The following is a 25,860-nucleotide window of genomic DNA, read 5'->3' as shown; positions in this document are numbered from 1 at the left end:
AACCGGGCAAATCTCCAGGGCCAGACGGGCTAACCTCCAAGTATTATAAGATATTAAAAGACCATTTGATTCAACCACTGATGGAGGTTAGCAATGAAATTATGGAGGGGAGGAGGGCGCCGGAATCGTGGAAGGAAGCTTTCATCACATTGATACCAAAATCGGAAGCTGAAAAGACACAACTTAAGAACTACCGTCCCATCTCCCTTTTAAATGTGGATTACAAAATCTTTGCAGATGTTTTGGCAAGTAGATTTAAAAAAGTTCTAAATGAAGTAATTCATAAAGATCAGGCAGGCTTTCTCCCAGGTAGACACATGTTTGCTAATACAAGGAACATTATTGACATTTTGGAACTTTTGCAAATTGATATAAATACAAAAGCAGTGTTAATCTTTATAGATGCGGAGAAGGCCTTTGATAATATCTCTTGGAAATTTATGAAGGGAAATTTAAAAGAAATGGGAGTGGGTCGGGGTTTTGAGAATGGGATTGATGCAATATATTCAGAACAAAAGGCTAAATTGATAGTAAACAATGTGGTCACTGAAGAGTTTAAAATTGAAAAAGGAACACGACAAGGCTGCCCGATTTCCCCTTTGTTATTTATATCAGTTCTGGAGGTGCTCTTGAATATGATTAGAGGGGACCGGTTGGTGGAAGGGATTCAGGTCGGAGTGAAACAATATAAACTTAAAGCTTTTGCAGATGACCTAGTTTTGACCCTGCAGGAGCCAGAATCTAGTACAAAAAGAGTATTACAACTGATTCAAGATTTTGGTCGGGTGGCAGGATTTAAACTAAATAAACAGAAAACTAAGGTGTTGGGGAAAAATCTGACAGATGTAGAGTCGGAACAGTTTCAGAGAGAAACGGAACTAACTGTGGTTAAAAAAGTAAAGTACCTAGGGGTAAACATAACAGCAAAAAATCTGAGTCTATTTAAGGATAATTATGAAAAATGTTGGTCTGAAATTAAGAGAGATTTGGATAGCTGGACAAAATTGAAGCTTTCTCTGTTAGGCCGAATCGCTGCTGTTAAGATGAATGTATTGCCAAAGATGTTGTTTTTGTTTCAAACATTGCAGATTGTGGACAAGACAGAGTGTTTCCGGAAGTGGCAGAGAGATATATCTAGATTTGTCTGGCAGGGCAAAAAGCCCAGAATTAAGTTCAAGATACTAACTGATGCGAAAGAAAGAGGGGGCTTTGCCCTGCCAGACCTAAAGTTGTATTATGAAGCCGCAGCCTTTTGCTGGCTAAAAGACTGGCTACTTCTTGAGGACACTGACGTATTGGACTTGGAAGGGTTTAATAATGCCTTTGGTTGGCATGCATATCTATGGTACGATAAGGTTAAGATTAATAAGGTCTTTAAGAACCATATTGTCAGGAAAGCAGTTTTTAAAGTCTGGACAAAATACAAAGACTTATTGGAAAATAAAACTCCGAGGTGGCTTTCACCTCTGGAAGCTAAGGCCCGAAAAAGACTCAATATGGAGGCCAACTGGCCAAAATATTGGGAAATATTAGAAAAAGATGGAGACAATTGGAAATTGCAGAGTTTGGAGAAAATGAAGGATAAAGTGCGAGACTGGTTACATTACGCTCAGATTAAAGAAGTTTTTAAAAATGACAAAAAGCTAGGGTTCCAGGTGGAGAAATCGAAGTTGGAAACAGAATTGTTAGAGCCAAAAACTAAGGTTTTATCAAGAATGTATAACTTGCTGCTGAAATGGAATACACAAGACGAAATGGTTAAATCGGTTATGATAAAGTGGGCTCAGGATATTGGGCATAATATTATGTTTGAGGACTGGGAAAGGTTGTGGACCACTGGGCTGAACTTCACTGCATGCAATGCTTTGAAGGAAAATGTAATGAAAATGATATATAGATGGTACATGACCCCAGTTAAACTTGCCAAAATATACCATTTGTCTGATAATAAATGTTGGAAATGTAAAGAACATGAAGGAACATTCTTTCACCTCTGGTGGACTTGCCCTAGAGTGAAGGCCTTCTGGGAAATGATTTATAATGAGTTGAAAAAGGTATTTAAGTATACCTTTACTAAGAAACCAGAGGCCTTCCTTCTGGGCATTGTCGGCCAGAAGGTGTTAAAGAAGGACCGAACATTTTTTATGTATGCAACAACGGCAGCAAGGATACTCATTGCCAAGAGCTGGAAAACTCAAGATCTACCCACACTGGAAGAATGGCAGATGCAGCTGATGGACTATATGCAACTGGCCGAGATGACTGGCAGAATCCGAGACCTGGGAGAAGAGAGGGTTGAAGAAGACTGGAAGAAATTCAAGATTTATCTACAAAAGTATTGTAATTTGGTTGAATGCTAAGAAGGATGCTAGATCATAAATAATTGCCTACCATTGAATTAGATTGAACTTGACGATAAGTGAGATTGAGGGAAACATAAACTTGTGGAGAATAGATTAAATTAACTGAATAAAATTTAAGAATATAAACAAGATGATAAATTGCTGGAAAAAATTTATAACGATGTAAGTGGGAGTGGGAGATGCGAGGGAGTCCAAAGAAGTTCTGAAAAATGTGTTATGATCCATGTTATATTGTTTATTATTTTTGCATTTTGTATTTTAAAAAATCTCAATAAATATTTATAAAAAAAAAAAAACAAATATCATATTTTTCCATCTATAAGGCGCCCCTATGTATAAGATGCCCTCTATTTTTGCGGCAACAACCAATCGCCTGTCCACCCATGGCAGTATCCGTGTATAAGACGCCCCCTAATTTTTGACATTATTTTTTAGGGAAAAAACCTAGTTTTATAAACGGGGAAAAAGGTAATTAAGCTAAGAAGAAAGCATGTGCAATGGACAACCCAATGCAAAGTAATCAAGCTCGTGTATTATTTGAGCTTAGAATGTGTGTGCAAAAAACTGTGGGGAGCGGTGCATTTTGGCACAGATGAAGGAATCAGAAAATTTCACTCCACTGTCTACCTCAGAGCAAGATAAGCAAAACCTTATTCTTCTCAACAAGCTCTGGGTTGTCCCTTGCCCTAAACAATGGAAAAATATGGTCTCCCAGCAACCTCCCTTGGACCAGGTGTGGGGAACCTTTGGCACTCCAGATGTTGTTGAACTACAATTCCCATCAACCCAAGCTGGCTGGCTTACTCTGAATTCAGGCACATATGGCGAATGGACTGTGGCTTCCTATGAACAGAACCCTAATCCAAAACCTGAAGTAAGAGGACAAGCAAGGGGCGTGCTATTCACATACCTGAGGAAAGTAGCTTACGACAACAGTCTGAGAATCCAAAGAGAACAGCTAAGTGCAAGGGGAACATGTCATGGATCCCACGCCTGGCAAACCAAAAGAAAGAATTATTGTGTGAGAGAGAAAGAGAAACACACACACACCACCTGACATCAAGGTGGAAAACACAGCCAGCAGCAACACAGAATTGAGTTTCTGTGTTGCTAGAACAATAACCCCATTTCTGGGTGAGTATACAAAATGTACAAAATTTTCACTCTGCATGAAGTAAATAATTAGTGAATTTGCGATCACTAATGTAGGGAAGGTGTTACTCCATACACACATGCACGAAAAAGGTTGAAAGCAGCACTCAACCATCCACCGCTCTTTATCCAAAACGTGTATGCAAACCTGGTACACGCAAACCCGTAATACATTACAAGTGATCTGAAATGTGACCCACTGTATCTTCCTCCTGACTGATGCCACATTAAGAAGAAAAAGTCCTTGCCTTGCAGTATCAGCACCATTCGTCATCAAAGTACTAATTAGCAGCTCGTGGCCGTATCTAGCAGCAACATGGAGGGGGGTATTGCCATATTTGTCAGCGCAGTCAATCTCACTGCCTAGAAAAGCAAGCAGGATTCATTATTTACTTTGTTCTTCAAACTGACCAGAAGCAAGGGGCAACACTGGCTTGGCAGGAAGGGAAGTGAAATGCACTAGATCAGTGTGCCCATCAATACCTCCGCAAAAGGTATCAGTAAATATCCCCTCAAAAAATCCCCAAAGCACAGGAGAGCACTTGGTCTCCCTGATGAGTTCCTGTTTGCACTGGCTCAGCCTCTCCTAAACATGCCTCCTTCAACATATATATACTTATTCAAATATATAAAAAATACATGCCCATTACAAAGTATCTTTTATATACACACACACACACACACACACATTCTAAGCTAGTTAGTCTAAAAGAGAAGGAAGAAAATAGGAGAAATCCAAAGAAAGAGAAAACGGGAGAAAGGGAAAAGAAAAAACTAAAGAAAGATAATCTTTTAGATATGGCAACCATTTTGTGTTATGCCACAACGCCAAGACAGCCATTTTGTGTAATGTTTCACTCCAATGGCAGCCATTTTGTGACTAACGCTCACAGCACTTCTTCAAAATTCTAGCTGGCAACTCCTGTACTAGATCTGACAAGGAATGATTTTCAGTCCTTTTGGGTCTACTGCTAATGCCTTCATTTTACTTTAAATAACTCACTAATATTTGGGGCATGACTTCAGAACAGTAAGGACATGAGTTAAGAGTGGACCAACTGATGCTTCTATAGTTCAAGGAATACTGTGAAAACCAAGGGGTTAGATCTGATTTTTATGGAATAATGTAATGGTTTCATTGTATTAAACCTTCTCACAGTAAACTGGACTTTGGTTTTGACTTCCGGCCTCAGCGTAAGAAAAGAATTTGCTTAAATTATACACGAGGTAAACCACTGCAAGTGAAACAAAATACGCACAGCTACATCTGAAATGTCTGCAGACACAACATTACTCTGTGAATTATAAGGAAGAACTGGGAAGGACTACAAGGAATAGTGAATAACTCTAATCAGAAAGGAAGACTGTTAAATATTAAGCATAAATACCGACGGGCGACTGAAAGCTTACCGTTTTGTATGAGAATTTGAGAGCGTGTAAACCGTCCGTGAATGGCAGCCATGTGCAAAGGACTCTTCCCTTCTTTACTCTGAAAACATCACAGCAATTTAGCAAGTGGACATGTCCTGCTAACTACAACATAAATTTGCCTTTAGTTCTCCCATCCTCGCTGAGGCTCCTTCCCTCAAATCCTGACCGAATCCTGACTTGAGTGCTCATACCTGAAAGTTCACGTCAGCTCCGTTGTTGACGAGAAGTTCCAGGCACAGGGCTCCGTTGGTGGAGACGGCAGCAAAGTGCAGGGGGGTGAAGCCCTTCTCATTGGGCTGATTGACATTGGCGCCGTAGTTGACCAGTTCATTGGCCACAGCATCCTGGCCCATGTAACAGGCAATGTGAAGTGCAGTGTTGCCAAAGAAATTTGGTTCATCAATCTACAAGGACAAGTGTAAAAAGGCAAGCATGTGAACGTGATGTACAGAGAGGGCTTGGTCAGAAAGAAGAGCAGCAACTACATTATTGGGCTGCCCAAGGCCACAGAAGCTCCTTCAAATATAATAATAACAATAACAATAATTTATTATTTATACCCCGCCCATCTGGCTGAGTTTCCTCAGCCACTCTGGGCGGCTTCCAATCAAGTGTTAAAAACAATACAGCATTAAATATTAAAAACTTCCCTAAACAGGGCTGCCTTCAGATGTCTTTTAAAGAGAAGATAGCTGCTTATTTCCTTCACATCTGACGGGAGGGCATTCCACAGGGCGGGCGCCACTACCGAGAAGGCCCTCTGCCTGGTTCCCTGTAACCTCACTTCTCGCTGGGAGGGAACCGCCAGAAGGCCCTCGGCGCTGGATCTCAGTGTCCGGGCTGAACGATGGGGGTGGAGATGCTCCTTCAGGTATACACTTGCTTCTTAGCCCAACCTACTGCGCTTGCCTGCTCACATTAACTTTTTATTCAACTTTTTATTTTTTCATTTACTGTATTTTTCACCCTATAGGACGCAATTTTCCCCCTCCAAAAATGAAGGGGAAATGTGTGTGCGTCCTATGGGGCGAATGCAGGCTTTCGCTGAAGCCTGGAGAGCGAGAGGGGTCGGTGTGCACCGACCCTCTCGCTCTCCAGGCTTCACGCAGCTCTCCGCAGGGCGCAGGAGCCCGGCGCTGGGCTCCCGCGGCTTGCGGAGAGTTGCCTGTTCTGGGGGCTGGGGTCAGGGGGAGCTCGGGCTTCCCCCGCCCCAGCCCCGCACCTGGGGGGGAAATAAATTTTTTCCCCTTTATTCCACCCCCCCAAAAAAAAAAACTAGGTGCGCCTTATGGGACGGTGGGTCCTATAGGGCGAAAAATACGGTATTTATTTTTGGAAATAAAAAAATAGATCGTCTAGCTAAAAAGTGCAGCAGCAGGTATAAGCAGGGGGTTTGTTGAAGCCGGTATAAAACCTTGGGTTTCGATTAAAAGATAAGCAGTACATGCCCTTGCAGCTTTTTCCTGCCTGTTGCGCTGGTTGTGGAGACAGAATCCAGCAAGCATTAGAAATCACCGGTAAAATAACACCAAGACGGCAGTTAGCATCCACATACAGTTACTTCCAAACATTTGTTTTTAAACACCTGCATCTTGAAAACACGTATCGCAAGGGGGAAGCATCGTTAACACTGGGGCTACCTACATGCATTTCACGATGAAGATCCGTGTGACAAAGCTGCTTCCAGGTTTTTTCATATTGTTGCAATAATCCCCTCCCCTGCAGCACCTAACCTGTCTGAAACTATGCCTGCACATGTTTCAAAGTACAGGTACACACTGTTAAGAGTACTGTCAGAATAAGCAGGAGCAGTGCCCACTGAGTTGGTACATTCACAGCACTTGCCTCTACTCCAAGCCTCAGCAGGTGTTTCACAACCTCGATCTGGCCACTGGCTGCTGCCGTGTGCAGCAGTGTGTAACCCTTCTTGTCCTTGCACGTAACGTCAGCTCCTCGGGCCACAAGCAGCTTCAATACTTCCAGATGCCCTGGGAGGAGGCAATGTACAAGCACAGAGAGGTATAACACAGAGAGGCAACACAGGCAAACACAGAGATAGCAATTTGAACAAGGCTTCCCACTCCCATACAGATCTGCTCATGTTGGAAGCCAATGAAGGTAGCACTGGACTATAAGAATCCACAGAATCAAAAATTGCCACGCTTTTTGTGATATTTTGGCTGGTGCTAATAGTTATTGCCGAGCTGTGGATTTTGTCGCCTTAAAAGGTTGTCTGAGCCAATTCACTACGTTATACACAGCCAAATGTGGTGATTTCTGCAAGATTTCAATTCTTTGTCCTGCCAGGAATTTCACTAGATCAGGAATCTTTCTTCCTCCTTCTTCCATGGACTGGGTGATAGAAAAAGCACCCAAAACAAGGATATTTGAATTTTAGATTCAGCGTCTACCATACAATGAAAGATTTCAAACTTTTCTTCTGCTCGGTGCTTAACAGCTTATGGGCAGATACAGAGGGCATCTAATGCAGGGACAGGGCTGCACACTGTAATCTATATGTTTTCCCTACTTGCCACTTCCATATATATTTATCTGCTCAACCTCTAGACTTACTTCAGGTTTCTATGCTTTGGCGGTCCATTTCTTTGACTGACATCTTTTGTTTTGGTGTTTTTAAAAAAGATAATGGCAGTTCAATTTGAGCACAGTTTTACTTTATATAATTTCATAAACCAAACTTATGGCCCTAAAAGAGTAAATTGCAACCTGTGCACATTTAACTCGTTAACATTCAGCTTTACATGCTTGGCAAAAAAAAAAAAAAGGAGGAAGAGTACAAAAGGGATGATTAAACATGCAGCTTTCTTCTTTAATGTAGAAAAAAAAAACAGCTCTCCCCTCTCCCCACCCCCTTTTCTCAGTTGAAGCTGCAAAAAAGACTAATGAGGTGTTAATAGCTCTAGATAGTATGTTAATAGCTGCTGGTGTATCTTAATGACTGTTTGTGTGACTGGGTTCCCTCTGGGTGGAGATATCTTTGAACTTCCCCTAAAGAGAACTCCTTCCATTAGGAGAAAAAGAATCAGAAGGTAGTCTTTAAGCAGCGGATTCAACAATCAATCATCATTCTCATCACCATAGCATATTGCGATGGCCTAACTCTTGAGGCGAATGAAGCAAGCACAATGAGTACAAATGCCCATGTGCCATTTTCAAAATGGTGCCCAGAGTTAAACCCATCCTTAAGCATTGGGAGGCACCACAACATCAGCTGAGTTTGTACAGTGGTTGGCACCTACTTGGGACTCCTGCCCTTTGAAGTCGTGGTCTTCCTCCACCTTGGCTCTTCATGGGATTCCTGCTTCTGGCCATAAACATGAGTGCTCCCTTTCTGTCTCCCTTCCTATCAGCTATGTGCAAATGGCCACCCTGTTACTTGGTTTGACTCAGTCTCACCATATTGTGGAGCGACTGGGAAGCTGGGAGTGGTGCAACCCCAAAGGCATTTTACGTAACACTTCCTGAGCAATCAGGGTACATCGCGTATCTCTCATTAAAAGGCAAAGAACTCCTGATGGTTAAGTCCAGTCAAAAATGGGGTGCGGCACTCATCTCGCTTTTCAGGCTGAGGGAGCCGGTGTTTGTCCACAGACAGCTTTCCATGTCATGTGGCCAGCATGGCTAAACCGTTTCTGGTGCAACGGAACGCTGTGACGGAAGCCAGAGTGCACGAAAACACCGCTTACCTTCCCGCCGCAGCGGTACCTATTAATCTACTTGCACTGGTGTGCTTTCAGACTGCTAGGTTGGCAGAAGCTGGGACAGAGCAACGGGAATCCGTAACATGGATACGAACCACCGACCTTCCAATCGGCAAGCCAAGAGGCTCAGTGGTTTAGTCCACAGTGCCACCCGCATCCCTCATTAATATGTGACATGAGACAAGTTGGAACTGTTATTCCCATATTGCAGATTGCAATGTGGGGGGTGGAGGGAAGAGCAGTCCAAGAGGTTTATCTAATAACACCAGGTAAATTCATAGCAGAAATGCTGTCACCACCTTGCAACCTGAATGCATTGCACATACCTTTAATGACCCAAAACAGTAGGAGGTAACTCAGCTCTCACCAGCTAGAACCCTGCTCACCACATTAGATGAGATGAGCAGAGGGAGGAAACTAGAGAAAGAATGGGTGGAATGACCCATTGCTGCCCAGTCACCTCTTGCATTAGATGTAAAAGTCTAAGTTTGATGCCTGAACAGAGGCGAGCTTTGAACCAACAACTTCCTGGCTCACAGATCACCAGAACTCCAATATCCTGCATTCCATGCTGGATACGTATTCAGAATAGTCTATCCCTTTACATATAAGCTCCTCCTCAAACATCCATGTGTATGATTACAACACACACTCTCACTCTCGTGTGTGTGTGCAATCACAACACACACACAGACACACACAGACACACACACACACACACACACACACAGACTCATACAAACAAGAGAGAGAGAGAGAGATATCAGAGGGCCTGCAAAAGGAAGAGAAAAACATACCAAGGAAGGCTGCCCAATGTATTGGCTGTCTCTCCTTCTTGTCACATGTGCTCAGATTGGCCCCTTTATTTAAGAGCAGGTTAACCATCTAAGAAAAGGTGGAGAAAAAAGAGTCACAAACAGGAATTTTTATTTTTTTTACAAAAGCATGTCCATTTACTTAGAACTTCCTGCTGGTGCAGTGCTGTGGAATCAGCACCTGTCTCCTTGGGATTTATTATTTACAGCTTTTTAAGGCAATCTCTGTACTGCTTAACATATGAAAATATATCTAAGTGATGTACAGGAAAATAAAACAAAAGCAACAGCGAATGTCACAGAAATAACAAATTAAGCCACATTAATGAGTAAATACAAATATAAATTCTGAGCCATTTCCCCACTCAACTCCTCTCTTCTTGGCACCTACTCATACACAGTTTTCATGCACCACTGGCACACCTAACAGCAAACAGAAGCAGCAAGGGAAGGTCTAGGTTAGGTGATGCCCCAAAGACCATCTTTATTACATAAGAGAAATGTGTCCTCGACTGTGAGCCAGGTTTTATTTCTCAGCAAAGCTAACTTCAGAAGGCAGATAAGCATGTAACCGCACCTCTGCCTGGCAATTAAGTAGGAAAGTGACACTATACACAATCTGAAGAAAGGGGCCAGCATTTTGAGCTTCCAAACAAAATGAAATTCTGGCACTTTTACAGCTGAGATTACCATTTCCATCATTCTGTATGGTTTCCCTTATGGTTGGCATTTCTGGGGCAGTAGGATGTATCCAACAAGAGTCACACTCAGAACAGATCTGCTGATATTAATGGACATAATGGAGGTATATTAAATGCAATGGGTCATCTGTGAGCAGGACTCATGTTAGATACAACCCCGCATGCTGAACTTTTGTTCATGTTTTGTTGTTGTGAAGGAAGGCTGAAATATATACTGTATTTTTCACCCCATAGGACGCACCGGCCCATAGGGTGCACCTAGTTTTTTGGGGGGGGAAATCAAGGGGGGGAAATTTATCCCCCCCCCCCCCGCAGCCATCCCCAAGCTAGAATAGGGAGACGGAGCGCTCCGTCTCCCTCTTCTGCCTTCAGGGACAGCCTCCCTAGCCTCCATGGGGCAGCGGCTTGCCCCGTTGTCCCCTGAGCTTGTGGGGCTGGCAGTGGGGAGAAGCTTGCTTCTCCCCACCGCCAGCCTCCAAACCAGGTCGGGGAATAGCGGGATGGCGGCGCTCTGCCTCCCCGCTGTCCCCCGAGCTTGTGGGGCTGGCCGATATCTGCCCAAAGCCCGGGGTGTGCTCCGGAGCGTTACCCGTGCTTCGGGCTGCCGCCCGCAAGGCTTGCGAGCCCGGCAGGAACTCCTGCCGGGCTCGCAAGGCTTGCGGATAGCTTCCTGAAGCCTGCATTCGCCCCATAGGACACACACACATTTCCCCTTCATTTTTGGAGGGGGAAAAGTGCATCCTATAGGGCGAAAAATACGGTAGTTCACTCTTCTGTGCGCTTCCTCTGTGTTTGAAATACTGGTGGCGGGAGAAGAGGAACCACATTTTCTGAGAATCTTCTTTAAAGCTATAAGGACTAGAAACTTGTTTCTCTTCAAAAAACGAAAGCACAGCCAGCAGGGTCCCTGTGACAACTGCTAGATTCTACATTATAGGCCGTATGACAGGCTCCAGAGCACAAATGCAGATATGCAACACCTTGAACATATTGCCCAGAGTTCCTGTCATCGTTCAGGGAGTCTGTAGGAGGAGCAAAGGATCCCTAAAGGTCAGAATTACAAACATATGTATCAACACCACTGTATCTGCTTCTGTGACTTGGTTGCACCTGCTCTTACATTGGTTTGAGATGCTTTATTGTTTTTCAGGTGCTTTTAATGGTTTTTAAACATTTTTGTTTATTTTCTTCTTAATTGTATTCTTTTAATCAAAGAAGTGTTTTCCAACCTGGGCTTCTTTGGAAGGAAGTCAATAGATTAAATCTGCTCTTTTTGCCTGAAGGCAAATCTCTCCTCCAAGAAACAAGTTTGAAACCGTGCGAGGAAAGAAGTGGCTTGCAAAGGGCGGGGTTGCACCAGAAAAGTGTCAAGCAGAAAGGTGTTTCCTCACAACAGTAGCAGCTACTCGAGTTTTACAGCACGGGTTTTCCACGCAGTGTTGTTCTGTCGTAAGCCCCAAATGCTTTTCGGACTAGACCACCCCCCATTTCACTACTTATCCAACAGAGGAGGAATGCACAGAAAACCCTTCCATAAAAAGAAGCGCACCCTTACCTCAATGTGCCCACTGTGTACAGCATGGTGCAGTGCTGTCCGGCCGGTGCGGTCTGCCACATTAACACTACTTAGCAGGGCGATGATGGCCTCAGCACACTTGGTGGCTCTGTTGGCAGCGGCAACGTGCAGTGGTGTTTGCCAATACTTGTCGCGAGCGTTGACGTCCGCAGAGTGCTTTAGGAGGAGGTTAAGTGCCTTCTGCCAGGGACAGAACACAGACAGAAAGGTCTTTTTTTAAAAGACTGCTTGAGCAAGGCAAAGGATCACTAGAAGAATAATTAAAGAGCCGAGGAACAAGCTGATAGTACTATGCTGTGTGGCAGAATTGGAATTTTCAAACAAAGCTAACCTAAAACACTGCAGAATATGCTGCTGGGAAATATCAGACGGACCAAGAGCATCCTAGCATGAGGTACTACAGGTTGAAGTTCTAGCAGAGCTAAGTGGGCGCACAATGAGGAATGATGATGGCTGAAAGAGGAGCCAGCACTGTAAGGCACAACTCAATATATCCCTCATCCTACTACCAATTCCTTCTCTCCTTCATCTTCTTAACCCTGCAAGGCTCAAAAAGCCCCAAACCAGAGTAGAACATCTGGGAAGTTAAGAAATCAGGTCTTGGTGTCAATTATTGGCTGGTCTGCTGGTGGCAAAGAGTTTTAAGTATTACAGGCGCCTGCTATATGCAGAATATTAAATAAAGCACCTGAATTGATACAACAACTAAAAGGGCAATAATGTGAAACGGTCTCCTTTTGCCCCAATTCCCAAGGTGCCAAAAATGTTCGGATTCATACTTTCAGTGTGTCAAGCCTCCAAGCTCAAATGAGATTAGTCTGAATTCTAAGGAAGTCTTCTCTCTAAAAGCAGCTTACTGTCAGGTCAAAGCTTCAAGATCTAGACAGCTAGGGTGAGAGTGTTAGAGACTACCAGAGAGGAGGGTGGGGAGGCAGCAGCAAGGGTTCATGTGAGCCTCAGGTGGGGGCAGGAGATGAGAACCCAGCCAAGAAGGGCTTTAGATCCAAGGCCTCACAAACACAGCAGCTGGCTTGGTTTCAGTAATATGCCCACGCTGCCTGGTATAGGATTACAGCCAACAAAGCAACTGTGCAAGCAGAAGGACATCCGCTCATGCAATGCAACTTCTGCCACATCAGCTCTGGGTTTTCCTCTAACACTCCAGAGCAGATTTGGGGGGCGTCAGGAACAGTAAGATAGCTTTCTCTGGTTGGGGTTGCACTCCCCTGGAAAGAGCAGGTTTGTAGCTTGGGGGTAACTCCTGGATCCAACATTGTCACTTGAGGCTCAGATGACCTTGAGGACTTGCGGGGTGCCTGTTTTCAGCTACACCCCCTTTTGGACAGTGAGGACTTGCTCATAGTGCTCCATGCTCTGGTGGCTGTGGAATTCCCTCCCCACAGAGATGCATCTGGCTCCTTCACTATACAGCTTTCAGCAAATGTTGACAATCACCTAGAATCATAGAATCATAGAGTTGGAAGAGACCACAAGGGCCATCGAGTCCAACCCCCTGCCAAGCAGGAAACACCATCAGAGCACTCCTGACATATGGTTGTCAAGCCTCTGCTTAAAGACCTCCAAAGAAGGAGACTCCACCACACTCCTTGGCAGCAAATTCCACTGTCAAACAGCTCTTACTGTCAGGAAGTTCTTCCTAATGTTTAGGTGGAATCTTCTTTCACTTCTCTGTTCAACACCTGAGACCTGTGTTTTTAAGACCCACCCTATTTCTGTGGCTGTAATTTGTTTTAATTGTTTTTAATACAGTGGTACCTTGGCTCTCGAACAGCTTAGTTGTCGAACAAATCGGCTCTTGAACGCCGCAAACTCGGAAAGAAGTGTTTCGGTTTGCGAACGTTTTTAGGAAGCCGAATGTCTGACGCGGCTTCCGCTTGGGTGTAGGAAGCTCCTGCAGCCAATCGGAAGCCTTGCTTTTCAAATGGTTTCGGGAGTCGAACTGACTCCGGGAACGGATTAAGTCTGAGAACCAAGGTACCACCGTACAGAATTTTAAATCCCGGGACCTGCTAGGGAATGATGAACAATAAGTGTAGTAACAGTACAGTGGTACCTTGGGTGATATACGCTTCAGGTTACAAACGCTTCAGGTTACAGACCTAACCCAGAAATAGTACCTCGGATTAAGAACTTTGCTTCAGGATGAGAACAGAAATTGTGCTCCGGCGGCGCGGCGGCAGCGGGAGGCCCCATTAGCTAAAGTGGTGCTTCAGGTTAAGAACAGTTTCAGGTTAAGTACAGACCTCCGGAACGAATTAAGTACTTAACCCGAGGTACCACTGTAGTAGCAATGATACTACTACTGTACAAGCATGTCATTTTGCTCACATAATGACTTCGTCGGATTCAACCCATACAGTTTGCTGAAGCCACCGCAGGTGACTTCTAGAGTGATCCTGCCACTAAGTAATTGTGATCCTGTAGCTAACCAATGCTCTTTGGTGGCCCGCGAGGTGTAAGAAGCTTGGCAGGAGCCAAAAGCAGCCCAGGGGCCTACATTTTTCCTCATTTGCCTAAGGAAATATACCACAGTCTCTCCTCGCTGCCTTACAAACTCAGGAGTAGGAACCACCCACCCTGCCCCTGGAAGTCAAGCACCAATAAAAATGCTGACGCTTTTCTGAAGCAAAGAGGTGAATTAATTGAGCCAGCTTAAGTGGTGCTTCTCGGCTGCTGGAAATGGCCTGAAGCTGTGAGGTCAGCAGGAAAAGGCAATTACGCAAGTTAACAGACTCTGCTGAGGAACAGCGGAAGCTTTTCCAAGAGGACAGTCTCTTGGGAGCCCAGTCTTTGTGCAATTAAGGGCATAAAACTTACTCCACAATCATCTGTACAAAAAAAAAAAAAAAAGCGACTTTCTGCTTTTACAGAGAAATATAGCAACACATTACAACAGCACCCTTAGGATGAAAAGCTGCTCTATTATCAAGTTATGGATGTTATCCTACTCACGGCAATGCAAACTTCTCTACCTCTGAATTAATGTAGCAGCGTGTAAGATAATACATCAGTCAGGAAAGGGGTGGCATTTTCTACAATGCTGTGTCAAGAACAGACTGTGATAATAATATCAAATATATAAAAGAATGGATGGGTTACGGTATTTTTCGTATACAGTGGTACCTTGGGTTACATACGCTTCAGGTTACACACTCCGCTAACCCAGAAATAGTGCTTCAGGTTAAGAACTTTGCTTCAGGATAAGAACAGAAATCGGGCTTCGGCGGTGCGGCGGCAGCAGGAGGCCTCATTAGCTAAAGTGGTGCTTCAGGTTAAGAACAGTTTCAGGTTAAGAACGGACATCCGGAACGAATTAAGTACTTAACATGAGGTACCACTGTATTTGCATATATATATATATATATATATATATATATCTACTGTATATATTCCTACACATTTTTGTGCCTTTTTATTTTTCTTTGTATCAGTTTATTTCTTTATAATTGAAACCTTTTCAATAAAATATTAATACCAACATTTTATTTTATTTTTTTAAAAAGAACAGTCTGAGAGAAAATTAAGGCAACTTTAGTTTACTGCACTATTTAGATCCCTGAGTGTGCATGTGTGTGTCTGTGGGCAAAAGGGAGCTTCCACATCCATGCATTCTGCGCAAATCTCCATTCCTAATCCTGCTAAAAATGCTTACTGGGAGCAGCCTTGTCTCTGTGACACAGGGCCAGATTAGGTCCATAACGTATTCAACTTGGGCAGAAATTGCAGATCTTGGCACTCTGGGATACAGAATATTGATTTATGACTTTAAAGTAAACCAGTGAAGCCTTGCAAACAAGTGTACAAAAGTTACTAACCTTATTTTCTACACAGTCCTAAATTAGCTGTTTTGGGACAAAAAGTTGGGAGTGGAGGAGCTTTTACTGAGCTTTCCTGCCTGATCCTTTCTCTGCACCAGGTGACAAGCCTAGACTAACTTGTCCAGTTATAGGGGACAGTTTCAATTTGTACAGCTCAGGCATGTGGACAGGATCCATGGAAGGGTGAGGCCTACCTACGTGTGTGCTCCACACTTGCCCTTCTTGGCTTATAATAGCTGCCAAGGGAACTGACCGAGCAAGGGCCCTAATGTCTTTTAAGAAGCTTCCTTGAACCTCATCATATTGGATAATTTCTCTTGCCTGTCCCCAACACTCCATTTCTGGGCAAGACGCCTGAGTTTGTGAGTGGCATCACACTCCAGGTAGGCGAGGTGGATTATTTAGATCCATTTCAATCTTACTTCAAGTCTGATTATGGGACGGAGGCAGATTTAGTCACCTTAGTGGGCTATATACACCAGGAATTGGCAGAGGGGATATCTCTCTGTTGGTTCTGCAAGATCATCTAGGCAGCTTTCAATACCATCAACTCTCGTAACCATCTGACTGAGACAGGACTTGCAGGCTTCATTTCGTGGAGTTCCAGAGGTGGTTCTAGAAGGTGCTGCTGGGGGATTCCTGTTAGACCCCTTGGCCAATGTCCTAGTTCCATCTTGTACCCTGTTCTATTTAGCATTCACATTAAACCACTAATTTTTAGGGTTTGGTGTCACCAACGTACTAATGATACCCAACTCTCTCTCTCCTTTCCATCAAATTCCAGGGAAGTCGGCCCATGTTTTGAATTGGTAATAGACAAGAGTAAGGGTAACAAATTGAAGCTTAATTCAGACAAAATAGGCATTCAGTAGAAATGCTGACCATGGAATGGGGGTTATGGAACGTAACACACTATTCTGTAATTTCCCTCATTCCAGCAAACTTCAAGGACAGGTAACTCTGACTTCATACTCTTTTCAGGTACACAACTGATTTGTCCATCCATGTTAATTAAAGGGGAGGGGGAAGGTACTGGCTACAGCAATCGGAAATCTGAGGGACACAAGATGTAGCAGGACCCCTCCTCACTTGAAACTTACACAGCTACATTAAGTCACAATAAGGCCCACAAAGATGAACTGCAAGGAAGGCAACAGGTCTTGCTCCACCTTTCACGATTAAGGTAATTCCTATTTGCAGACATCAAGATAGCTACTGGTTTTCATTGTGACCCAGGGTAAGCACTGGCATATGAAGGGGGAAATGAAGTTGCCGAAAGGGTGGCTGTAGGAGGGACCTATGAGAAAGAGCATTTCCTTTGCCACTTTAACAGGATGAATGAAAACAGGTCAAAGGAACTAGTACCTACCTCATTGCGAGAAGCTGCAGCACGGTGTAACGGGGTTAGCCAAAGGGTGTCCTTTGCATTAACGTTAGCACCTGCCCAAGGTGGATAGGAGAGATAAAGCAAGATCATATACTGACGAAAAGCATCCCTTGTCCCTGCACCCAATATTAGAATCCATTTATCCCCTTAAAATGCAATCCTAACCATGTTTTACTCAGAAGTATTGCTGAATTCAATGGGGCTTGCTTCCTGGTAAGTGGAGCTAGGATTGTAGCCATTATCTTACCATGTATTTGCAGATATGGGTCTTATTTGTTTTGCAACAAAAATGGCAGCAGACAGATTAAGAGGAAGAGAACATTGGCACTGTATTCAGAAAATGCCCACCATTCAAAAAGCTAATCTGCAAATAAGTTGTGCACATATTGATTGTGCTATTGCTTCGACTGAAGAGCATGGTATTATCAATACCACACACATCTCAAGGTTAATGTTATGTTGGCCTCCTGAACTGTACAAAATCCAGTCTCACTTCCACTAACTTTAACTGTGCAACTGATAAAGGCAGTCCAGTTGTTTAAATGAAAAGAACCTCTGACTCACAGAACTTTCTCACAAGGACAGAGATGCAAAATTCTTCTTAACGAAAGATACCATGTTCAGAAGCCATGCTTAAACATGCTTGAAAAGGAAGAATAATTAGTTTGTACAAGTAGGATCACATGATTTAGTGTCCTAATCCTCATCAAAAGAGAAATATCTGAAAACCAGCAGCTTTCAAAAACTAACACTTGTTTTTAAAATTATGTATCAATAGCCAACTTCTTCCATTACGATTAACTTGGAGACATTTAGCATATGCGTTGAGAACCATCTGTGCTGGCTTCACTGTCCAGAAAGCCAACTCTGCCCTGCAATCTACACAGGAAGAGTTACAGTGGATAGAGCTGTCTGTTTCAAAATAGCTTCACTGAATTCGAACGTTTCCATAAATCTTTGCTGCTGCAGAATCATGACTCCAATAATATTACTAGTAGCAATCTGCTAACTTTAGCACTTTTAATATGAAAGCACTTTACGATCCTCTCATTCATTCTTGTGACTGTTTAAATTGTAGATCATTATAATTCCTGCCTTAAAGGCCTGTTAACAGAGGATGAGCAATAGCAATTTGTCTGAAGCTGGAACTGAACATGGAATATACAGCTACCACCCCAGTTTAAAGTCAGTGTTCTCAACTGCAGGACTGCACAGGATCTATCAGTGTTACTCGATCCTCTCTGCGACTCTGCCCCCCTGACAGTTTAGGCAGTGATATATACAAGTCTGCACCAAACTGCCACCAGTTCCCTCAGGATAGGAAGAGGTTTTCAGCAAATGCCCTGAAGCTGCTAGACCTGACCTCCTTCACCTCTTATCAACCAGAACATACACCTTCACTTCTTACCTGATAGTATTAGGAGTTCAAGAATAGGGGCGTCTCCCAAGTATGCAGCTGCATGCAAAGGGGTTCGTCTCTCTTGGTCCTGGTTTGGGGAAACACAACAGAGATAAATGGAAGGTGTTAAAGTGGAATCTAAAAGCCATGAGAGGAATCCAACATAGCACCACGGCAATTGTTTCATCAGTGCAATGGTTTGTGCTTGTGCAACAGAACATTCGCCTCCTCCCCTTTTCCTGCTCCAGAGGGGTGGGGGAACCCCTAGAACAGATTCAAGGGCATATGGGGAAGTCCCATTGTGCAATGGGACCAGCTACTAGAATACTGTTCCATGCTGATGTTGCCATCCAATCTTTTCAGTCTATAGACCAATTACCTTGATGTGCTGAAATATCTAGCAATATCTCTGAGCTTATCTATCCAGTGACAAATTGAAGCTTAAGACGTTGGTATATAGGAAAAGTTGTGCAAAGACAAAGTAGCCGAAATTTTAAACCTGGTTGTTAACCCACGGCATTACTGACTGCAACCCTCAAAACGTGTCTGCCACAAGCCATGAAAGTTTGCTTAAAGAGTGGATCACCTTCAGCCAGGAGCAACTGTACACCCTGTAAGAAGAAAATCCATATGCCTGTTCTGCCCCATTGCTTTTCCCCAGTAACAATGGAAGGTACACTGGCTGGTCTGCTGGATCTCACTAGCTGATCACAGTGACATGACCTATGTAGGATACTGATTCAAAAGGCTGGCACTGCATTCAAATTTGATTGACTATTCTTAACTGCTGCCAAGTTAAATGAGCTTAGTAAACTCAGAACACGGATATCTTGTTGGAGGATTTACTCATCTAACTTTTGCTTTGGTTGCTTTTAATGAGTCTCACACGATAGCTTAACTACGATGATGATAATTTATACTCTGCTCATCTGAATGGGTTGTTCCAGCCACTCTGGGCAGCTTCCAACATAATAAAAGCATAGCAAAAACATCAAACATTAAAAACTTACAACCACCACCAAATAATAATAATAATAATAATAATAATAATAATCTGTTCTTGAACAGAGAGTTAGAGCCAATTAATGTAGTGCAATGTTTTGTAATGTGCTTACCTAATATGCTCTAAGTCTAAGAGACCTTAATTTAGCCTTTCAAAAACTTGACATTGACTTTGAAAGGATTATATGAATTTAAGAAGCATTGACATGTCTATCATTGCCATCAAGACTACACAAATTGGTAAATCCCAGAAAAAAATCCAAAAGCTTCAAAAAGAAACATAACAAAAAAGCTCTCACACATAGCTTGAAATGGAAAAATGGAAATGAGAACAGAAATCGCGTGTGAACTCCTCTTAAGGAATATCTTCTCTTTCAGGATGACTAGTGAAATACTTTTGAAAGCAGTGCTTTAAAATGATACAAACCCAATTCACATTGCTGCATATATCTTAGATCAAAGACTCAAAGGCAGCAGTGCATGGCTAGAGGGAATGTTGATGCAACCATCTTGCTAAAGTTAAGCAGGTCTAGGTCTGGTTAATGCTAAGATGGGAGAATATCTGGAAACTTCATGTACACATTCAGTCCCATGATGGAAGGATGGTTGACTATAAATGAAATAAGTAAACTAATATTAGTGATTATAGCAGCACCACTACAGTTGATTGGATTACAGTGGTACCTCGGATTAAGTACTTAATTCGTTCTGGAGGTCTGTTCTTAACCTGAAACTATTCTTAACCTGAAGCACCACTTTAGCTAATAGGGCCTCCTGCTACTGCCACGCAATTTCTGTTCTCATCCTGAAGCAAAGTTCTTAACCTGACGTACTCTTTCTAGATTAGTGGAGTCTGTAACCTGAAGCGTATGTAACCTGAGGTACCACTGTATTAAACAAACAATACATCTTAAGGCTTTTAAGCAATCTCAAATGCTGTGGTAAACAGAACAAGAAGGAATGCAATCAGAGTTTGATGACTGTATCACTCCTGCAACATGGTAAGGCCTTTATATAATGTAAGAGTAGAAAAAGAGGGAAACCCCAGGCAAATGGGGGGGGGGCAGGGGGAGAGTAAAGGGGTAGAATAAACCATTTGATGTTCAAAAGTTTATAATCCAGTGCATTTCTGACCCATCAGGTCCTCCCTCAGAGAATTTCAAAATTTCAATCTAATATTTTTATTTTTATTGTTTTATTAATAAAATATTCTACTTTCTTGTTTTAATAAAAGTTTAATCTATTCTTAGAAAACGTTCCCCACCCCTGCATTAGAGTATAGCAGCTGAGCTGAGCTGAGCACTAAAAGTGAGGCTGAAATTTCCAACAAACATCTTCAAACTATTCTGGACACTTGGAAGAATGACTCTCTCAAAGACAAAGCAAGGTTGTTCTGGATGTAGACCTTGCTACTTCATTTGCTTCTAAACTTCATGCCCCAAACAAGCAAATCCTAAGAGCAAGGCAAACAGCTCTGATAAGGCATAAAATCAAGGCTATCAAAAGGCAGGAAGCACCACTTAGGTTCTGCGTCTAATCAACTAGCATTTGGCCTTTGGGTTTGGTGCCAAGTGCTTGGCATTAACTGCTCAGAAGGATATCAGTGCTCTAAGGCCAAATGATCAAATGTGTAAAGTGTTAAAAGGACACAGCCCCACACTTAAAAGTCGAAGCCAATTTGAAACATGGGTTGTTGAGTCCTGAACAACAACAACTACTACTACTACTATCATCCTCATCAACCTGCTTTTCACCCCTATGGTTCCAGAGGCATCTCTCTCATTGTTAAAAAGAAAGAAAAAAGAGTAAGTGAAAAAATAAAAAAGAGCAAGAAAGTCTAGCAATCAAGCCAAACTTAAATTTCATTTCTCAGCTGTAGAAAACTGTGCATCAGCACAGATGAGCTGATCCATTCCAAGCAACTCTATTTTTTAATTCTTAGCTACTTAGGTCCCCTCTAACACACACACAAAGTGCACAACCAAGATCAGAGGAAAGCATTTAACCCTCATTCTGCAATCTTATGCACAAGAACACTAGTTCTATAAATTTAGTGGAACTTACAAGCAAATATAATTAGGACCAAGTTGTAAATCTTTTTTATTCCAGGGTGCATGGATAGGAAAATATCACATGAGTTGCTTACCAAGTAATTTCCTCCTAAGCTTTTAATCAATGGACCCAAAGCAGGGTGACCATACAAAAAAAGAAAGAAAAGAAACTTGCCCCTGAATATCTAATATTTTATTATTACAAACTAGAATGAACCACTGCAAAGTATCAGTTACCACTATGGTTGTCTCCGAGAATAAGAAGTAGAAAATATGTGAGCTAACATTTATCAGAATTTCTGTTGGGGGAAATCAAAATAAGCTTTCAGAACTTCAGAGATCATCTTTAGGTACTTCATCAAAATGTACCAAGAGTTTGAATTCAGATACTGTGTTTGAAGTGACCTATAGCTCTTGAGCCTAACTGACTCATGCTGTCATCTGTGGCACAAGTGTAACAACTAACAGATAAGACCCCTTCCTGGAGATGAGACACACCAGACTCAAAATATAACTGGCATATTATATTGTAACATGCTCCAGCGACATCAAGCTTAGCCATCTCCATCAGATACAGGAAGTTTTGGGATCAGGCCAGGATCAAATTTTGAAAAAAGTAAGCAACAGGGGAGGCACAACAGAGGTTTCCAAAATAATGAATAATATGCAGAGAGAGGGTTGTGTTCAGTGAAGTCACAGTTCTGAAGTTAAGTTACTTGTGCTCATTAACTTCAAGGGGTCTACTCTGAGTAAGACTAGCACTGAATACCACCCAGAATGTTTCCTTCTCTGAAAATGTTAGAACCAGAGATTGGTTCTGGGTGGCTTCCAACAGAACATTAAAATGTAATAGTCTATTAAACATTAAAAGCTTCCCTAAACAGGGCTGCCTTCAGATGTCTTCTAAAAGTCTGGTAGTTGTTTTTCTCTTTGACATCTGGTGAGAGGGCGTTCCACAGGGCGGGTGCCACTACCGAGAAGGCCCTCTGCCTGGTTCCCTGTAACTTGGCTTCTCGCAGCGAGGGAACCACCAGAAGGGGGTAGAGATTCTCCTTCAGGTATACTGGACTGAGGCCGTTTAGGGCTTTAAAGGTCAGCACCAAAACTTTGAACTGTGCTCGGAAACGTACTGGGAGCCAGTGTAGGTCTTTCAAGACCAGTGTTATGTGGTCTCCGCGGCCGCTCCCAATCACCAGTCTAGCTGCCGCATTCTGAAGACAAATGGAAGTACTTTGCACAGTGTATACATTGAATTCACTCTCTCAGGATATACTGATAGTCCCCCAACTTGGATGGGTTAGACAAATTCACAGAGGATAATGCTATCAATGGCTACTAGACATGATGGTAAATGTGCTGCTGGCATCTGTCCGTCTCAAGAGACAATGGAGATGAGTACAGTACTGTAACGCTCAACAGTGTGGTTTCATTTTCAGCCTGAGAGCCAAGTCCAATAAAAGATATCATCTTACTCAAAGTGCAACAAGGATTCATTTAGCTGAGTGCACTCGTTTGGTCACCTGGAATTATGTGCTTTACTGGCAGTGTATCTGCTATCTATGTGGCACACTGTGATCTGGAAGGGCGGGGGGTGAGGATTGAACTAGTCCATGTGAACTATTGGGAGAGTTTGTCGCCTATTTCAAGAGGCAGCAGACTATATCCTGCCCATCAGGGATCTGCCTAATAATAGGTTGTTACCATTAACATGGTAAACAATATTCTCATTTTCATTTTGTAGATTCCATGTCGCTAGTTTAACCCCATAAAGCACCACTTTTCATTTAAATCTCCCCCCCTCCACACCCCCCCAAGTCATCTACTGACATCTTTGCCCCTAAATAAAAGGCAATCATGCAGCCGCATCAGCCTTTTCTTAGTTGTAGGAAACATGAAGGTTTACATGTTACAATAAACCAGGGCTGCTGGCTATCCTGACTTATTGGAATGAACACTGAGTTGCAGCATGTTTTCCAAATACTCCTCCTTTACTCCTCTCCGGCATGAGTGGCAGAAACAAACCAGGAAGCCATAATTAAGCTTGGTTTTCCATGACGTTTGAATCTTGTACTGTGGCTTGTTTTTTACCTAATGAGCCGGGGGGGGGGGGCAGACCTCATTTTATGGCTGGCTGACAATCCTGGCTTGTTAGGAAAATACAAACAACGATCCCAAGTTCAGATATTGCAAAAAGTCAAGCTTAATTGCAGCTTCCTGGTTTGTTTCTTCCACTTGTGCCAAGCATGGAATAAAGAGGGAGAAATGCCTCTGCATTCCCGAGCAACCAGCAGCCCTTGGCTATCAACATGCATCAATGCACCAAGTCCTCCTCTAATACAGTGTTGTAGAATCGCTCACAGTTAGGAGGAAGTTTGGTTTGGCCCCTTGCAGCAGCAAGATTTTTAAGCAGGTTTTCCTAAGGGATGCTCCTTAAATCCAATTGTTAGAACACTCTGAAACTTGGGCGTCCAGAACAGAACAAATGCAATCCAAAAGAGATCCTACTAATTGCTCAAACCATCTTATTATCCTACTGGAAATATGGCCCAAATATGTATAATCTGCTTTGATGAGTATTCTTTACCAGTTCATCAAACTTGCTGCTCATGTGTTCAAATACCCAAGACTCTGGATTTCTCACATTCCTGAGTCTGGGCTACTACTGATATGTTCTGGAGACAGCCTAAGATGCATTTAATTGTCACACCTCCTGGTTTGCTTCAAACACTAGGAGTTTCACCTTCTCACACAAAATCGGCTTATAATGGGCCTATATTAAATGCACCTCAGCTGAATGAGCTAAGATGAAATGAAGAGCCAATTACTGTTTCGTGGGCTAGACAAGAACAAGATGAACACCACTGTAACACAGGCTGTTCTCACTCAGAGGCCACAAGACTAATCCAGAACACACTTGGTGCCAAAGAGAACAGCTGATCCCAGTGCCACCCACCGCTCTGTACAGCTAGACTAATACATCTGGTACAGCCGATTCCCAACAAAGTCAACATTTACTGGTGATGTGTGGGCCTTTCACCCTGTATACCAATTCGGCGTCTGCACAGTACTTCACAGTCTGTATCTGTCACTGCAACAACCCTGTGCTCACCAACATTCCCATTTTACAATTGGGAAACTGAGGTCCAGAGATGAAAACTAGTCAATAAACCCACCAAGAGTGTGACTAAGCTGGATTCCAAACCCATGTCTGTCAATGACCAATATCTAGTCACTGCACCATAATGGCAAAACATCAAATAGTTAAAACAAGCATTTAAGCTTGCTAAGCTGGGAAACTTTAGTAGATGGGTTGCCAACGTTGCACCTGCGGGCACACCAGCACCTGCAGAGGCCTTCCCCGGAGCCACAAATGTCAACTACTCTGCCCCTCAACCTGCTGAAATTATTTTTTTATTATTTATTAAATTTATATCCTGCCCTTTATCCACATCAGGGCAGTTCACAACATAAAATTACAATTAGGCTTGAAATAAACCAGCAGTGGTTTTTAAAGCCTAAGTGCTAGCAGAAGGCGAGAGTGATTGCATGTGTGTGACTGCATTGTGCACACACGTATAGTTTGTGTGTGTATGGTATCCACAACAGCTTTGCTGGTTTGCAAATGTGTCCATGGGCCCAAAGATGCTTCCAACCTCTGCTTTAGCACATCTAGTTCTTAAACACAAATTCTAAAAGGGACACATAGTACATGGATCACTTCATACTCCCCTGCTCTACCCACAATGTGTGTGTGGTGGTGAGGGGAGCTTAGCCAATAGGAAAATGTAATCTTCATGCAAAGTTGAAAGAAGCAGGTTCAGTATTACAAGGAAAAACTGGTTCTCCAAAACTTACCAGTACATTGATATTCTCCTTCTGGCTCAGCAATGACCGTACTTCCTCTATATCACGATTAAAGATGGCTTGGACCAGAGGAGGCTATAGAGGAGGAGAAAAGAGCAACTGTAAAATAAGCAGGATGAGAAAGGGAATAGCTATGCGCTAGCTTATTATTTCATTTTTTTCCATCTGGATCTTTGTTATTTTTACATACAGGCAACTCCCCATTTGCGCAGAGGTTGCACCCTGGGTCATTACATGCATCGGTAGAGTGTGCATATGCCCACCCCACCCCATTCTGGGGCCGAAAACGGCACATGCACCAAACGGTCATGTGCCAATTGAACATGTGCAAAATGCTTGTCCCCTTGTTATATTGTGAGCCCCTTTGTGAAAAATGAGGCCTTGAAAAGCAGCCTCTGGGAGCTCATAACCAGGACTTCTGAGGGTATTTTGAAGGAGAGGCCTGGAGTGCTATCTCATGGTATACATAGGACCAAGACATGTGGATGGCGACAGAACTGCTGCAGTGACTTGCAACACCTGTACCATGTTTGTCTTCCTACCTGAGAATGTGCAAAA

General features: G+C 43.0%; 1 protein-coding gene across 2 annotated transcripts in view; it reads right to left on the bottom strand.

Annotated features, from left to right (window-relative positions):
* ANKRD52 (ankyrin repeat domain 52) overlaps window positions 1–25,860 on the bottom strand; it is a 70,246-nt gene that overhangs the window by 37,841 nt on the left and 6,545 nt on the right. For both annotated transcript variants that reach the window (XM_079966348.1, XM_079966347.1), the window contains exons 2-11: window positions 25,294–25,377; window positions 18,395–18,473; window positions 16,969–17,039; window positions 11,740–11,940; window positions 9,466–9,553; window positions 6,792–6,934; window positions 5,138–5,350; window positions 4,926–5,004; window positions 3,764–3,878; window positions 3,274–3,356 (exon numbers count right to left, since the gene is read on the bottom strand). In XM_079966348.1, the coding sequence (XP_079822474.1) occupies window positions 3,274–3,356; window positions 3,764–3,878; window positions 4,926–5,004; window positions 5,138–5,350; window positions 6,792–6,934; window positions 9,466–9,553; window positions 11,740–11,940; window positions 16,969–17,039; window positions 18,395–18,473; window positions 25,294–25,377 (1,156 nt within the window). The remainder of the gene's footprint in view (window positions 1–3,273; window positions 3,357–3,763; window positions 3,879–4,925; window positions 5,005–5,137; window positions 5,351–6,791; window positions 6,935–9,465; window positions 9,554–11,739; window positions 11,941–16,968; window positions 17,040–18,394; window positions 18,474–25,293; window positions 25,378–25,860) is intronic.

Source organism: Podarcis cretensis, assembly GCF_951804945.1.
Source record: "Podarcis cretensis genome assembly, chromosome: 2".
Lineage (NCBI taxonomy): Eukaryota > Metazoa > Chordata > Lepidosauria > Squamata > Lacertidae > Podarcis > Podarcis cretensis.
The sequence above is the reverse complement of the archived record's forward strand: the minus strand, read 5'-3'. Positions and strand labels throughout refer to the sequence as shown.